Here is a 16616-nt window from a genome sequence, read left to right on the forward strand (position 1 = left end):
TAGGGGGCTTGGAGCGTGGCATTGACTTGTTTTATGGGTTATGGGTTTGTTGTTTATCTTTTTGCGGAAAATTATTCAAGCGCAACAAAAACTGGCCCTACTTATTTTTCAATGTAATCTGGATGCTGTCACTGTTGCAAATATCCACTCGTTTCCTAACGACCTTGGCTAAGCTCTCAGTCCCGACACACTGATCAAATTCAACCTCGTGCAGTTTTTCATATCATAGGAATGCAATTTTTTACGAACAATATTCCAGTCACAACACTGATGCCAAATGGGTAATTTGAGGCAAATGCAAGCGTTAGAACAGCAGATAGGTGTTGTTGTTACAGAGAAGTCAGTCGGATGGCACAGTAGGCACGGAATGTAGAATTGGCAGATGGGAAATCGGGCATTTAGCAGCACTTTGATTCAGGACAGCAGCTAGCCAGACTAGAACCGGTATCCCCACTCGATAACGCAACCAGAAACGGATCAATGATGTCTTCCGCCTGTAGCAAGTATACCACATTAAAGACCCGCCTCATTAGCCGGGCGTTATAATTTATACAATATTGTTATATATTTTATTAAAGCAATGAGAGCAGTTCTTTTACGTGACTATACACTTTCCGCAGAAACCAAAGGTGGCCAGAGTAGTCATTGCTGGTGCTCAAATACACTGGAAGTGAAAGTAAATGCCATAAATATCTGCTCGATGTGAAAGTAGCGATAACAATGCCTGTCATGCAAAACAAAATTTCTGGAAAGTATTTAAATCAGTATTCAGCTTTTGTTAGTTGACTTCAGGCGAAATATTTCAAAATCTCCAGGGCTTTAGAGCGGAAGCCGTGCAATTTCAGCAGAGCCGGAGCTGGAGCTCTACTTGAAATTCAAGTGTTGCCGGAGCCGGAGCAGTTGTATGAACAGTAGCTCCGGCTATGATGCATTTCATAAAATGGTATGCTTTTACTGATGGCTGAATTCACATAATTCAACGATAATCGTTCACACAATCAATAATTGTTGCCTCGTTGGCACCACCTTTTCTAACTAACCATTAGCCATTAGCCATGCTGATAAATAGGCGCCAAATACGGGTAGGCTGGATTTGCTGCGCTTACTCCGTAATCACTGTATTATAGGTTATATCCTCAATTTCGTCATCAGCACAACACCGGTGGCCAATTGTGTAGTTCGAAAAATAATGAAAATGATGCCAGTCAAAAACAGGATTGATGCTTATGTGAGTTGAGCGATTTGCCCACGGCAATTAGAAATGAGATGAATGTAAAAGCGACGTCATAGCATATAAATATGACCTTGATGCACATGTTGATTTGGATGCATGCATGCCGATGCCGAGAAACATCGACTCCCTTCTGAATTGGACGAGCAAATGCACGTTCTTTGTTGATAGGTTTTTAATCATAGCGTTAAATTGGACAGTGCGTTATCGTTTTTGCCTATGAATTTAAATTCATTCCAGCGCATGATCGTTTACTCCAGTAAATAGGGAAATGCATCGAATCGAAGCAGCCCAGATCACTATTACATTCCGCATAAAAAGGTCGCGACATGCGCTCATTTCTGCATTAACATTTGAACAAATCGCACCATTTCGAGATTAAATTGGACAATATGGTTTGATATTAACGAGCGCAGTACCGGTATTAAAACGTCACGTCACTGTTTTAATGCTGCACCATGTGTACATGCAATGGCATGGAGTAAATTGCGTTCTCATGCAGCTATGACGTTATCGACTGACGACACGATGTAATTATCATGTCACAGGACTTTGCATACCTCACAAAATGATGGTTCCTTGTGACGGCCACAACCGAATCATACTTGCCGGATCTGAAGCCGGAGCAGTTTGAAATTTACGACTGCTCGAAAGCCCTGTTCAAAACATACACCTTCGCGACTAACTCAGGATGACTGTGGTGTAGAAAATAGGTTTTAAAATGCACAGTCTGCAGCGTACGGCGACCATGGCAATTTACTCATGAAAGTGATGAGAGTCTCTGTCTACCAAAATACTACTTTCTACTTGAAAAATCCGAAAGGTGGTTGGGTTAAAAACCTGTCTACGTATTCACGGAGATATTAGGCCGCAACCGCTTGTGTAAGCAACGGAACTAGACAAAACATAGTCGAATACTCTGAAAAATATCAGTACTTCACAGGCGCGTAGCCAGCCGAAAAATAAGGGGGGGGTTTGAAATAAAAGGGGGGGGGTTTCGATTTTTTCCGAATTTAGTAACGTAGCATTGACTCATTAGGGTTAAGTACATGCGATGCGTAAATAACGATTATACAACATCCCCGTGTTGGCGATTATAGGCGTACGATAAGCTTTTCGACGAGTCCGGAAGTGCTGTTAATTAGCGACTCCCTGATCTGTCGTGAACAATGAAATACGCACGCGTCGAACATTTGAATACGCGCGCTTATCAACGCGCTGAACAATTAAATTCGCGCGCTTGTCAAAGCGTCCAACAATTAAATACGCCCGCTTATCAATGCGTCTTGCGTCTTACGTAGCCTCGGTGACGATTTAGGCAAGTAAAAATGTACGAGTTTTTATGGAATATGTGCTATAATGACGCCGATTTCAGGTGGTTCAAACCTTTACCTCTTATAACTCAAGCCTACTGGACTATAGCTGAAGACTAGTGGAAATCAATTACGCATGTACGCACGCGTCGAACATGATTGCGGACATTCGATGTCATTCAGTTACGAGATGTAACTCTTTAATCACAATCGCTAATCAGCATATACTTGATAGCATTTTATCCAAGCCATCGAGAAATAGGAGCCGAAGCATGGTAGGCCCAAGACGCGGTAGTTAGGCTAGCGATATCTTTAGTACGAGGCCTATTCCAGATGCGATTGTGTAGGCCTACGAAGATATCGTGCACACCAAGCCAATGCAGATGTGATTGTGAAGGCCAGTGACGATATCGTGCGCCGCGGGCCTATTGCAGATGTGATTATTCAAGCCAGCGGAATTAGGCTTGTTGGAGACGCGGTAAATCAGGCTAGTAATGATTGCCGAACGCGCGACAATGAATGACCTGATTTCGCCAATCATCTCAGCGGGAGATCGTGTCGCGTTACACTGTGCAGTGCAATGCGCACAGACGAATCTCGCTAATTAGCAACACGTCTTTCGTTAATTGGCCGCGCCTTTCGTTAATTCGCCGCGCACAATACTGATAATATGACTTATTGAATTGCAAACGAGTATTAGCGTCAGAGCGGTCATTTAAAAAGAGCAAGGTTTCGCGTTAAAGGAGGGGGTTTCGCGTTTCTAAAGGAGGGGGTTTCGACCCCCGAAACCCCCCCCCTGGCTACGCGCCTGGTACTTCATTACCGGCCCCTCACTGATGACACAAGATCGATCAGCATACCTTTGCCGCAACGGAGCAGCATTTAGCCTTCTTGATCTCAAACTCCTCCTGAAACCGCGAGCACTTTATGATTGCCGTCAAATCTCCATCGACGACGATAGGCTTGTCTTTTGTGAACTTGACAAAGCGGTCGAACTGAAATGGGGAGTTGGGTAGATGATTTTCGACTTGACAGTACAAGGGTTTGAGAGATTGATGCTAAACATAGACTTGTTCTCAGAATTTCAGTTGTCGGCTTGGCATCACCGCACAATCACTAATTTGGTAACTATAAGCATTAAGCAAGGCTAGGATGTCCGGAGTTTTGGGTTAAAATATGGGTTAAGTCACACACCACTTGAAACATGGAATTAACTAGTGGTACTTAACGATGTCGGTAGAGCCCCCCAAGGGGGGGGGACTTTGATTTTGAATCTGGGTAAAACACTCAGGGGGCAATATGGGGGAGCCAGACCAGTAACATCGCTGCAGTAGGATGAAAACTTTCAAGAACCACTGAATTGAACGGAGCCGTGTGTTAAAGCAGTTTGAAATCTTAAGAGAGTAGAATTGCATGAAAAGACTCTTCAGCCCCGCCTCCAAGTACAAAATGAAAGATGGCCGTACCATGGCCCGTCCGGAAACTTTCGCGGCGCAAAATAATGCAACTCAATAGAGTCCATCCCAGGTGGGCACAATAATTTATTTTCTAAATCAAACCAACCCAGCAAATCCCTATGTCTCGAACGTCGCGAAGTCCTCATTATCTTCACTCGATTTGTCAAAAATTTACACAATGAAATGTGGCGACTTATCGGAACCGTTTTCGATGTTCACAACACGCGCATTCTTAATTGAAAAATGGATCAAAACTAAACAACATACGATGGTGTTCGCAGTAGAAGATGGAAAAATGTTGGGTACAATGCATTTCGACAACCGGCACTTCACTGGAATATCCGTGATGTCGAATAGGCCAGTCGACTGTTGCTAGATGCCATCATACGGAAACAATTGAGACACCGCGCCCACAATGCAGGCGCAAAGCCAGTGTGCGAGAGCCACTAAGAATTCTAGAAAAACGTTGCTATTCTATCACACTTTACTTGCAACTCGTCTGCACATCCCGTGACGTTCCCGTTATACATGATTTCCGAAGTCTCGCGCATCACGTCAGGCGGGAGCTTGAAGAGCCTATACTCAGCCGATACGAATTTCGCATCACCTGTGAAGGCGAAAAGAAATCTCATCACGAAAATGAAGTTATCCGATAAAAGCCGGTGATGAAAATCCTGTTGAGTGATGTTCTGTAGTTTTCATGGTATATCAGCGTCTGCAATCATTTTACACTTCTTAATTATTTCCGAGCTGCCAATTTGAGGCACAGCCCACTCTCATTCTAGCCCAGTGGTTTTTAACCTTCACGAACCTGGCGAACCGTTGTGCTAATCTGCAAGCCTTCGGGGAATCCCAAATTTTCACCGAATCACAGTAACACTAGATATTATATATCGACCACCACCGATGTTCCCCTAGGAAAACTGTGAGCAACATCCAGGACCATACCAGCACTTTGTCCAGCCCCGCAAAACGCTGGCCTTGGGTTCTACAGTTTGTTCATCGTACTTCTGGGGAGTTTTACACCCCAGACCCTCCTTCGACTACAGAAAATTTCATCATTCTCCTTTAATCATACCATTCACAAACACACACTCTCTTACCGCAGCGAATCAAGTCTGGCATTACCCGATTAATGAACGAGCCGGAATAGGTAACTGGCAAACGCACGACTCCATTTATTTCTACTGCTTTACAACGGAAATGTGTTTCTAGTCACGCGAGGCACGAAAAATTCATAAGTCAAGGGATAAATTTTTCAATAATATTCGTGCTTTTACTAGCATATTCTGCTATTATCTTTTATCCTCTCTCAGCAGACATGATCAGATTTACCTGTAGGGATGATTGAGGCGATGACTTTGAAAATTCATGGGATATTGTAATTGTACAGTTCATCTCAAAGGTAATCTTCAGGCCACAAGAAGATTATTTGTTAGTTTCTGAAATACTGCCGTCGCATTCTCGTCAAGTTATCAGATCAAGGACTAACGCAGGAACATGCGTCCGTAACTGCAAGTTAAGTAGAGCTACCTAGCCATAACTTACGTGGAACTCAAGAGTACAACTCTAGCAAGTTATCAGGCAACAGCACGCCTTCTATATCGCCAGTTAGCTTTTACAAAGAATTTTGGGCCCCACGAGCCTTTCTTCCAGAATAAATAGGCAAAGTCACTTTAAAACTGCATAAATGTATTACTGGTGCCCCGAGCTCACTCCCGAACTGCTGTGTCAATTGAGCGACACACATATACCCATGTAAACCCGATCTTGCAGCACTTGGGCAAGACGTTTCGTCACGTCAATTCAAGACGATTTCTCCAAGACTACTTCACCACGTAAATGTGCCTAATAATGTTGCAAAGCTGCGTAAGTGCGTTTGCGAATAGCATACTTGTCTGGAAAAGCTTTAGCAAGATGTCGGTCGCTTACCGACTCACGTTGAAAAATAGCATAGAATGAATTGTAATTCTTTTATTTCATTTTCAATTCAGGTTGGATTTCTTTCTTGTGCGCAGAAACCGTCAGCAGTGCGCCATTGCGCACGCTGGCAGCTTAGCCAGAACAGTGACAGAACAGCTTAGACAGAACACTGTAAAATTGAAGAGAAACTAATAATTGCTTTACCTACTACTTCTTTCAATTCTGGTTTGGTCACTTCCACCACCTTCGCACTAACGATCCGCGGCACCTCAAATCCAATTTCCCTCGCCAAAGAGAATAGTTCTTTCCAATGCAGAGCTCCACTGATGCCTTCGCCTATTTTTGGTGAAGAATTGAAAATAAATTAGCCTTCCTCATATGGAACAGGGAATATGGAACTCCATATTTAACGGCGTAACATCATAATAACAAGATCTTACTTAATTACTACATGAATTGTAAGTGAAGTATTACATATATTATTCAATCGTATGTAAATGCATATTTTCATAGTCCTAAGAACAATTTATTGGCAATATACTTGCGTTGAACTAGCGTACACTGAACGCTCTTGAAATATTCTATTTACTTATATTACAAGCGGATTCGGCCTACATCAGACAGCAATAAGTAGGCTATATCTTTTTACACAAGTTTACGTCGAGTTCTACACCTTTATTTCTACTCGTGTGCCACAACTATGTTGGCGCCACTGTACATACGTAGGGTTTGTTCAAACTTTTTTTTTGGGATTCCAGCCATTCACTGATTAAATTGTCAGGCTACCCTAAAAAATGCTGCACACCAAATTTGGTCCAATTCTAACGATTATAAGCCGCCGCAGAGCCAATTAAAATTTTCAATTTATTGAGAAAAATTGAAAAAAATACTTCCAAATTTTTATGTCAACCCCATGAAATTGTTGGGTTGTCTTCAAAAACGATGCAAAACAAAATTTGACTCAATTCCAACTAGTAGAAGCGGAGTTATTTGAGTTTTTCGTTGATAATTCTCGGATTATCCTTGATTGGCTTACACTTGTTAGAATTGAACCAGATTTGGTGTGCAGCGTTTTTTAGGGTAACCTCACAATTTAATCAGTGAATGGCTGCAATCCGGAAAAAAATATATTTTTGATCAACCATACTGAGCACACATTGCTGTTGATAACACAAATCCGCAACGCGAACCCACCCCAAAGCACTTTGTGGCTCTTTATCTCATCCGAGGGCACTCTGTCCGAATACATGTCGCTAAAGTACAGCTCACCACCGTCTTTCAACACCCGAAACGCTTCTTTCAAGACAGCTCTTTTGTCTTCGCAAAGATTTATAACGCAATTTGATCTGGAAAACACGAAGAACAAATTTCGATCAAACGACAGTCGAGCAGTTAGCTCAACGCCCAAAGCTAAACCTAACACTAACTTTAACCCACAGTACCGCCAGGGATTATCCGAAATACCACTTCCACGATGCTATCTCACAAAAGATTCCGAATTCGCAAAAATCATAATGCGCTTCCGCTTCCAATACGAGACTTCTGGTTGCTCTACTAAAGTAGGTCATAAAACTATGAAACTCCTTGTTCTGGGTCAAACCCAAGCAATTTCACGGCATCCGTGAAAAACAGCTTGTGTCATAAAAGCGAGGCATTCAAAATTATCTAGTAAAGTTAGCTTGTGTTAGGGTTGAGGTAACGTTAGGGTTAGCTTTGGGTATATTGAATGAATTGCTATTATGACACTTGCTATTGTGAATGCTTGGCTGTTACGATATTCGCAACGTGATTCACTTTGGAATGGAGTTGAACATTTCGTTTAAACTTGGTTTCGCGCCCCCTTCAGATGCTTCCATGCCCCCGGTTCGAGAACCACTGCACTGAACTGTATTTGGGATAGTAGGCCTACAAAGCTTATTGTCTTGGTCGCTGCCTTCCGAGCAGTGTACAGCTAAAATAGTCATGTTGTTGAGCGAAGCATTTAGTTTTCCCGAAATTCGCCTTCCCTTGACCGAGTGTCTGTCTTTGTGTTTTTGTCATAAGACCTACTTTAATTAAATCCTACATCTTGGTGAAATGCTCGGCACAAACTAGAAGATTCAACTCTGATTCCAGTATACAAATATTTAGTGCTCTAAACCTGTGGTTCTCAACCTTTTTGACCTTGCGAACCAGTAAAACTTCAAAACAAATGTTGAGGACCGGTGAACCTTAAAAAACCAAATCACCCTAAATGTAATTGCGACAAATGCATGCAACTTGAATGTAATATTGGAAGTTTCACTTAATGACACCTTTTTAATAATATATATTGATACCTGGATGTATCGAGGTTTTTCAAAGGCAAAACTGTTAAAGACCATTAACCTGATTGCGATTGTTCGGTATACTTTGAAAGCAATGTGACTTTGCTCTTTGCTATTGCGTCTATTATGCTGCTAACTGTCGCTTAATCGCACCGTCGTAATCAAAATAAATTGGTCAAAAGTCCCCGTATTTTTAACATATAACTTCTCCGAAATTAATGGTCGGCTAATTTCAAAGAGTTTCTTAAACAGTGATTTTAAAATATGCCATTAAAAAATTGTGTTTTTTCTAAGTTGTATAATTATGCCATAATTGTGTAACTATACTTCAAAAAAACATGTAGTATGAGCCTATGGGCAATTTGCACCCGACATAGGCGTTCCACACTTCTAAATAAATTTGAAATGTTTTATTATTTAATTAATGGATAAGGGATGAATTTCTTGCATTTTGGAATTGAGATATAAAATTCGAATAGATCTGGCGGACCAGCAGGAAACGTGCCACAGACCCACTGATGGTGACACAGCGCGTTGCTTCATTCTGACAATGTTGTTTGCATCACAATGTTTCATCATGCGGTTCTTGATATAAGAACCATGCAATGCCCAAGCAGTCTTGCTTCAGTTGGGATACAGCCGTACGTTGACCATAACACCATGTCAACCTATTTGTTTCATTTGACCGTTTATGATTCACAATGAGCAGACAATGAGCCGTCTACAACGGTGGGCCTATAAAGTAGGCTACAAGCTGTAAAATATCAAATGATAAGTTCACCGACAGTGCAAAATCTACGATACAAACAAAATGCAGAGGTCAAAAAATTTTCGACTTTGTAAACAATTTTGACCAAACGCTACAATTCTGACAAAATTTTGACATGTCAAAACAAATTGTCCTAATGATTAGTTATCGCTTTATCACCAGTTGACGTCAGTTCACATACATTATAATATCGATCGTAGAATCCCGCATTCCCGCACTTTTAAGGTCCTCGATATATCCTTTGACAAACTTCACATTCGAATCTTTAAATCCGAACAACTCCCGGTGATATTCGACATACTCATTCGCGGTATCAAGTTGTTCGTCTGTCATATCGACACCCGTCACAAACCCGTTTTCCCCGACTAATTTTGCGAGCGCGTAGCAGTCGTGGCCACTACCGCTTCCCAAGTCTGTCAAAATATGTTGCATCAAATTTTCATTTTACATCAGCGTATAGGTAATTTTGTATCACTAGCCTACCCAAGATGCTCATCCCTTCCAGGCATTCAGGAACGACAAGTCCACATCCGTAGTACTTAATCACAACATCATCATGGATCAGCTTCATAGCGTCCCTTACATGCTTTTTTAGTCTAGTAGCGGGCTTCGTGCATGCCGAAGTCTGTAAATCATCACACGTTTTCAATCTCTTCCCTGTAAAAATGCACAGATTCACAAACAATTCACAGCAGAATCGAACCCATATAACGACAATATCATTAATACTATGAAAAATTTCTGTCATTAATACCCAGTAATTGTCATTTTCATTGAGTCCCATTGCTCCACAGCGGGTTGTTTTGCATTTCATTGTTGTGCCTTGTGACCTTTGGATTAAACTAGACCTGCCCGCCGACAAGTGATCAAACCATCTTTAAGGTGGGAATTAGGGTTGTCCGTAATTTGGAAAATCTTTAAAATGGTGCGTATCCTATCCATGTCTAATTCTATAGATTGATAAAAAAACGGCAATGAGCCTGTAATAAGGTCACAGGAAAGTCGTCAAGATTTGTCTAAATCTGTTTGAAAATAGCTGCTGAAGAGTGGGCGTGCCAGCAACCCGAGAACTACGAGATGACTAATAATCACGAAATAACGGTTCTTGATTGGGTAAACAGCTATGCTTGAATGATCACGACCGCAGCGGCTTGCTAATTATGTGCTTCTACTTGTGTAAGAAGTTTTCTAACGGCAATGATTCTGTAAGCGCATTGTAAGTTGGTGATTCAATAAAATGTGACACCTGGTCATTGAATGTTTTAGGTGTAAAAGTAGGTTACGATAGAGCAACAATAGCCTATTGAAGACATGACAGAGGTGAAACAGCAAATGATTGTGAACTTGTGGAACTAAGCATAAATCCGACATATATCCAGTCTCATATGCTTGCGATTACGCCAAGTCCTCCTGCTTTTCTGGGTGCAGGTTAAGTATTAGTCATCGCCAAACAGGTGCAGTACACCATATGAGATGGATGCTGGACACAATACTGTATGCTCAGAAGATGATATGTGGACCGACCAGGTAGCTTACATATGAACCCTGAGAAAGTGTGACTACCGCATCGCTTCAATACATTTTTAGATCCATGTCTGGTTTGATTCAAGCATTAGTCGTGAAGCAGCCAGTAATGATCTATTATTCATTTGGGACATGCTAAGCTTTACAAGCAAACTGTAGTTTTGCTAGTCCTACCAGCATAGTCTGTTCGTATGATTAGATCACATTCTTCGGTACGATTGAGGACTTCGACACTTTGACAGCACTTACGGGTAGATTCATTATCCTGTAAAAATCTAACAAGTGCCACGCATAAACGGCCGATTCAACCCGTCCTTAGAGCATTCAAGACTTCAATGATAATATACCACGAGAGCCTAATAAGATCAGACAAAGTAGTGTAATTGTTAAGCTTTATCTTAGTAATCAATGATGGTTCATCCCTTCTGAAACTATAAATTCGTACGCCACTTGTATAAGCGCTATTGCAATATTTTTTCACGTGCTTGTGCTTTCCCTCGATGAAAACACAAGGCATGAAGACTACAACATTTGCATTTGCAATAAGCCAGTCATGTTTCAAAATTGTTTTTGTGAAGCAGCTGTCCTTTGTTCGTACTGTATTTCGTTACTCAACTCTCAACATATCCTTAATTAATCTAAAATCGTCATCTGCGGAGCAACCTACAATGCGCTTACAGATTTACCGCCGTTAGCAGACTTTGGAACAGCTGATCAGCAAGCCGCCACCGTTGTAATCATTCAAGCATAGCTGATTAGCCAATCAAGCACCGTGATTACCAGGCTTCCCGCCGTTCTATGGCCGCTGGCACGCCAAATCTTAACGACTTTCCTGTGAGCGTATTGCAGGCTCGGTGACGTTTTTCATACTGAGCAAAGTTTCCAATAACATTATCTGGATGTGGTAGAAGTTATACAAAAGCGTAAAACTAAGATTTTAGGACAATGCAATTACCAACCTTTTATGGAATAGGTAGATGAAATTCTTTTGATCATAGATAATGTAAATTTAAGAAATAATCAACTCTAGCAATGCTAACAATAATGATTCCAATTCACTACTAGCGGAATGCTACTTCAGCTGATCAGAACAATATCTAGCCATTAAAACATTTCTTTTCGATAGTACATGAACTGACAATTAATTCAAACATGAAATGCATCAACCGTTCGCAGCCAGATCTGTACTTGCCATAATACTCCTTCACATCTTCTCTTATGTCAGATTTCACAGGTTCTGTAGGGCAGCATGACATTTTCCGTTTACGCGATAAGGTTGTAGCCTATACAACAACAATAACATACGGATCCTTCACACAAAATCTCAGTGTAATCAGTATTACAATATTGATTAGGGCAGTGTTTTTCAACCGGTCTTTTATTAAAGATAGTGTTACACAATAAATTTGCTAGTCATGTGCCGATGATTGTTTCTACTCGATTACTGGCACAGTGTTCCCCGAGAACTCAAAACACACAGGCCTATTGGTTGAAAAACACTGTCCTACGGTACAAAATAATACATCACACAAGACACAACACCATCGATGAGAATCGCAAGTAAAAAGGTAGTACATTTTCATTTCATTGTGTTCACGATTTACGGCAGGGATCAAGCAATATTCACATGCACAACTTCGTACAAAGTCTCTAACAAAAACAGTGATATTTCACCTTGTGAAAAAGTTTATTATCAAAAATTGACTACCGTCATCGAAAGTTAACAGTGCAGAGTATCAAATGTATTGCAATTAGACTGTTAAAAATTATGAGAGAAAGTATTTATAGCAACTATGACTGCATTTGTGCATTAGGATGCAACACCAATCGATCAATACAATCAATGCATCATCAAAGACATGCCTTCTAATCGGATGCGGCAAAAAGTTGTAGAACAGTGTCAAGCAGTGCTTGTAAATGAGGAGGATATTCCCTTATTGCAAATTACTAACATGATTTTATTTGATACGAACATAACAGTGAGTAATATATTTTAAAAAAATTGCGTGTTAGCAGCCTACAGTCCAGTGAAATGCCGGGAAGACTTACACAGTTACATTCCAAACAGACAGAAGGTATCCCCATCCAAATCTAGTCTATGATCCTGGTATTCTACCAGGCATGATTGAGGTAATAAGGTTCAGCATCAATAACTACGTAATATCAGACACAAACAATACGGGACGAGTTCTTTGTGACAAAATCATGATATCATGTTTTCACACATACAAAATTGCCAACGTAACGAACAATAAAATGAAGATGATCAGGCAGCACAAACTTGCACAACAGTGTGAATATAGCAATTGATTCAGTTCACACTGTTACTCAAAGACGCAATGAAGTGAATGTTGAATTCTTCAAGTACTTGACAGGGTAATTACCCAATTACCAATATCTAGTCACATTTAGAATGTGAAGGTAGTAGCAGTTCCAGAGAAAATATACCAATTACATTGATATCAAATCAACAGTATTAAAAGTAATAGTGGCGTCTAGATTATTCATCATCATTATAAAGGCTTGAAGAAGGATGAGTAGATTTTTGTGTTCAAGATGCCTTTGAATTTAGCCCAAAATGATAGCACTTACGTCAAATACCTGATTTTTTTCAACGTCAAATACCTGATTTTTTTAAAGTTAGTTATCAAACAAGTATACATACTGTACAATCATCTACTAATATGACACCTACAAACAGTGTGTTTTAGTGTTTAAATACACAGTAGAACAAAAGAGAACAAGACAAGCACTGTACACAACAATGTAGAAAAGACATATGCAAATGATTAAAGCATTCACGAGCTTCTTCGAGGTACAAAACTTCAATATACAAGTTGATAGTATATTCATGTAGAAATGAACCCGAATATTTTTGGCGAAAACAAATAAAGCGAAAAATTATTGAGACGACAGATTACGAGTCGTTGGAAGGAGCCGTTCACACTTTCATTCGTGTGCCTTGGAGTCGACTTTTATCATAATACACCAGCCAAGGCTTTGTCAGCAAAAGCAGTTCGTGTACCATCTAAAAATAGTACATTGAACGCTCTCGTATTCGAAATTTCATGCTGGTGTTGTCATACTTGTCGTCACAATGTTCTTTCCATTTCTCTACTAGTTACTGACAATTACCCTTGATAAGTGTCAGCCGAAAACATTCGGATTCATTTCAATATGAATATACTATGCAATTAAAGCATTCAGTGTACACAGAAAAATGTGCAAGATTCTGATTCCACGCCACCGGCAACTGTGTCAGAAGTATGATTGTAAGTACAAGCATTATCATCATCTCCACTTGCATCAGTAACATCAGCATCATGGAAGCGAGTGGTCGCTGTAGTAACATGTTCACCACTTTCATCAAAGGAAAATTGATAGTAGTTCCCATCACCACAGACAGCAACAATAGAATCGGACTTTGAACCAAAAGCACAAATGCATTTTTTGTACGCGGGAATCCTCAATTGACAAAAACTCCACTCACTTGTTAAGTACGTCGGTAAAAATTGTGTATAGAGCGAGCTCAACTGCGAAAGTAAAGATTGCGAACCGGCATCAGTCTGCTCACCACATGCAAATATATGGATGGTACCGTGATCACTAGACACACAGAGCATGGTAGAGTTACCATTAAAATTGATGCAATATATCATAGCGGTGCTTGCGCCACGACGAAGCTCCCTCAACTTCTTGCCAGTTTTCGTGTCAAAGATTCGAATCAAAGTACCTTTACGCGAAGCAGTGGCAAGTCTTGCACCGCAGCGATTCAAACCGAGGCAAGCTATTTCGCTTTCGTGGGCCTGAATGATTTTAGGAAATTCGTACGTTTCGTCCAGCCTGACAACGTGAGTTTGACCGGTTATTCTAGACGGGTAACAAAGCACGGTAACATCAGAACGGCTCGAAGACACTTGGCAAATTCCGCCGGGATTTTCGAAAGTTTCGTATTCATGGATCTTTTTTGGTTTCAAGGAGAACGTCAGCAGTTTAATGCTTTCATTACACACAACGACTATGTGTTTTTCGCATAATCGTACATCAAGAACTTCAGAAGAAAAAGGCAGCTCAACCACAACTTTCTTCACAAGATCATCCCATAACATAACCTTATTCCTTGGAAAGGCAGGTTGATCCCCTCCACCTACGAAAGCCAAGTACTTACACTTGAAAAACATTTCCAAGCATCCGATCCCGCCTTCTCGAAATTCCCAATTTTCATTTTCTTTCAACGGATTTGTATTGAACACCTTGAATCCAGATGTGGTTCCACATGCGAAACAGCTGTAGTCTTGATTGAAGCTGAAGCAGAGCAAACCCGATTCCATTCCGATCAGGGATTAAAATGGGCGGTGGACAGCAATATAAAATGTAACCCAACTCCCAGCCCCAGGTAAGCCGTAAGACAAAGTGAACAGTGTGAATCCATGTGTGAGAAGCAACCGAAGCAACACACCGGCGATTCGCTCTAGCCAAAGTGCTGTGAAGCAAATCAAAACAAGTTAGGCTTGCGTTGTAAAATGCAAATTGTTATGATATTCTTCTAATGAATATTTCCAGGTCCAGGATTTTAGAATCAGAATAAAATCGTGATTTCACCACCTACAAAAATTATATATTATTGGCGCTGACCATAAAGATGCGGGCGCACGCGCGTTGAAGGCGAATTATCCGAGATTATCGATTACACACTAATTCAAAGTTGAAATATACAAGTTCTACTATTGAAATTGCACAACAGATTTTCTTAGCTTATCAAGCAGCTGCTGAAAGCGTGACAGCATCAGTCTAATCAAGACATGAAGCACACGCGGCCACACGACTAGGAGAGATGGGAACTCAACGTATCCACAGTCCACACTATAGAAATTAAACATGGAACGGCAACGAACGATTTTGCTGCTTCGTTCCGCTTCGCCGAGGCTGGAGTGGAGAGTGGTTTTGCGTAAGCGACTGTAGGATTTCTGGCAATCCAAAAGCTATCGTCCCGAGCACAGAAATTATTGAATATGGTCTTGATCGAAAGCCACTGTTGCACCGATTCCGAAAATATAAATTAAAATAATGATCAGGCACTGATCCACCTAGAATCCGTCCTCCAAGTCGAAATATCTGCATTGTTCGAACAATCGGAGAGTCGCAACGGGTCATTGTTATGGTCATTGTGTTGCGGTTACCCGATTGTTCTGAACAATGCCGATATTCCAGACTTGAAGGACAGATTCTAGGTGGATCAGTGCCTCATCATTATTTAAATTTATATTTTCGGAATCTGTGCAACAGTAGCTTTCGATCAAGACCAGATTCAATAATTTCTGCGCTCGGGAAGATAGCTTTTGGATTGCCAGAAATCCTACAGTCGCTTACGCAAAACAATTCTCCTCTCCAGCCTCTGCGAAGGGGAACGAAGCTGCAAAATCGATCGTTGCCGTTCCATGTTTAATTTCTATAGTCCACACTGTCCCTTGACATGCCGCCCTATTTCTTGTCGCTTCCTTTTTCTATACTATCTTTCTTACTTTCATTCAGTGTGCATGCCTCCTCTTTACATCGCCTAGGCCAAGGTGGGTGTCTGATTCCATAGACAACCTATAGTCGCTTCGACGTCTTCCTTTCTTTTCATTGTATCGCATTTTTTGTGGTGTATTGAACTGATAAAATTGCTAATAAACCAATGACGATGATGATGTTACTGCAGCTGCTATTTTCATTTCACTATTCATCCCCGCACCACCCTGTCATCTAACCAGACTTCGACAACTAGATAATTCTATAGTTGTCTAATTTCACTGAATTTGAGCGAAATGGAAGTATAATCTAATTCTAATCTAATTTTTTAAATGTTTCTGTGCTCTAATTCTAATCTAATTTGTGACATGTTTTCTATCAGTGTTGGGATGACTCGGGTCATGACTTGACTTGACTCGAGTCATTTTGCTAAAATGACTTGACTTGACTCGGCCTATCAGAAATGTGGATTGACTCGCCCGTGACTCGGAGCAAAATCCACGAGTCAATTTCAAGTCATCAAGTAATTGTTGTCGATCAAAATAACTGTATATTGCATGTTCGCGAAACGTTGGTATAACC

At 40.8% G+C, this 16616-nt stretch overlaps 2 protein-coding genes across 3 annotated transcripts; both read right to left on the minus strand.

Annotated features, from left to right (window-relative positions):
• Positions 1–209: 209 nt before the first annotated feature.
• On the minus strand, positions 210–13123 carry LOC145456649 (arsenite methyltransferase-like). Of its 2 annotated transcripts, none has more exons than XM_080334740.1 (8): positions 11716–13123; positions 9483–9656; positions 9181–9412; positions 7119–7270; positions 6129–6260; positions 4490–4608; positions 3405–3539; positions 210–1845 (listed from the first exon to the last, which is right to left on the minus strand). In XM_080334740.1, exons 1-8 carry the CDS (start codon positions 11777–11779, stop codon positions 1831–1833), a joined length of 1023 nt encoding a protein of 340 aa, XP_080190866.1. In that variant the 5' UTR covers positions 11780–13123; the 3' UTR covers positions 210–1830. The 2 variants fall into 2 exon arrangements, with proteins under 2 accessions (XP_080190866.1, XP_080190865.1); XM_080334739.1 differs by having other exon boundaries at positions 210–1887.
• A 26-nt stretch (positions 13124–13149) lies between these two features.
• LOC145456650 (WD repeat domain phosphoinositide-interacting protein 3-like) lies at positions 13150–15365 on the minus strand. The gene is made up of 2 exons (XM_080334742.1): positions 14692–15365; positions 13150–14366 (listed from the first exon to the last, which is right to left on the minus strand). The coding sequence occupies exons 1-2, from the start codon at positions 14852–14854 to the stop codon at positions 14311–14313; spliced, it is 219 nt and encodes a 72-aa protein (XP_080190868.1). The 5' UTR covers positions 14855–15365; the 3' UTR covers positions 13150–14310.
• Between the last annotated feature and the right edge of the window lie 1251 nt (positions 15366–16616).

The sequence above is a fragment of the Botryllus schlosseri genome, chromosome 15, assembly GCF_051294905.1.
Source record: "Botryllus schlosseri isolate E-star chromosome 15, Bs_hap1, whole genome shotgun sequence".
Classification (NCBI taxonomy): Eukaryota; Metazoa; Chordata; class Ascidiacea; order Stolidobranchia; family Styelidae; genus Botryllus; species Botryllus schlosseri.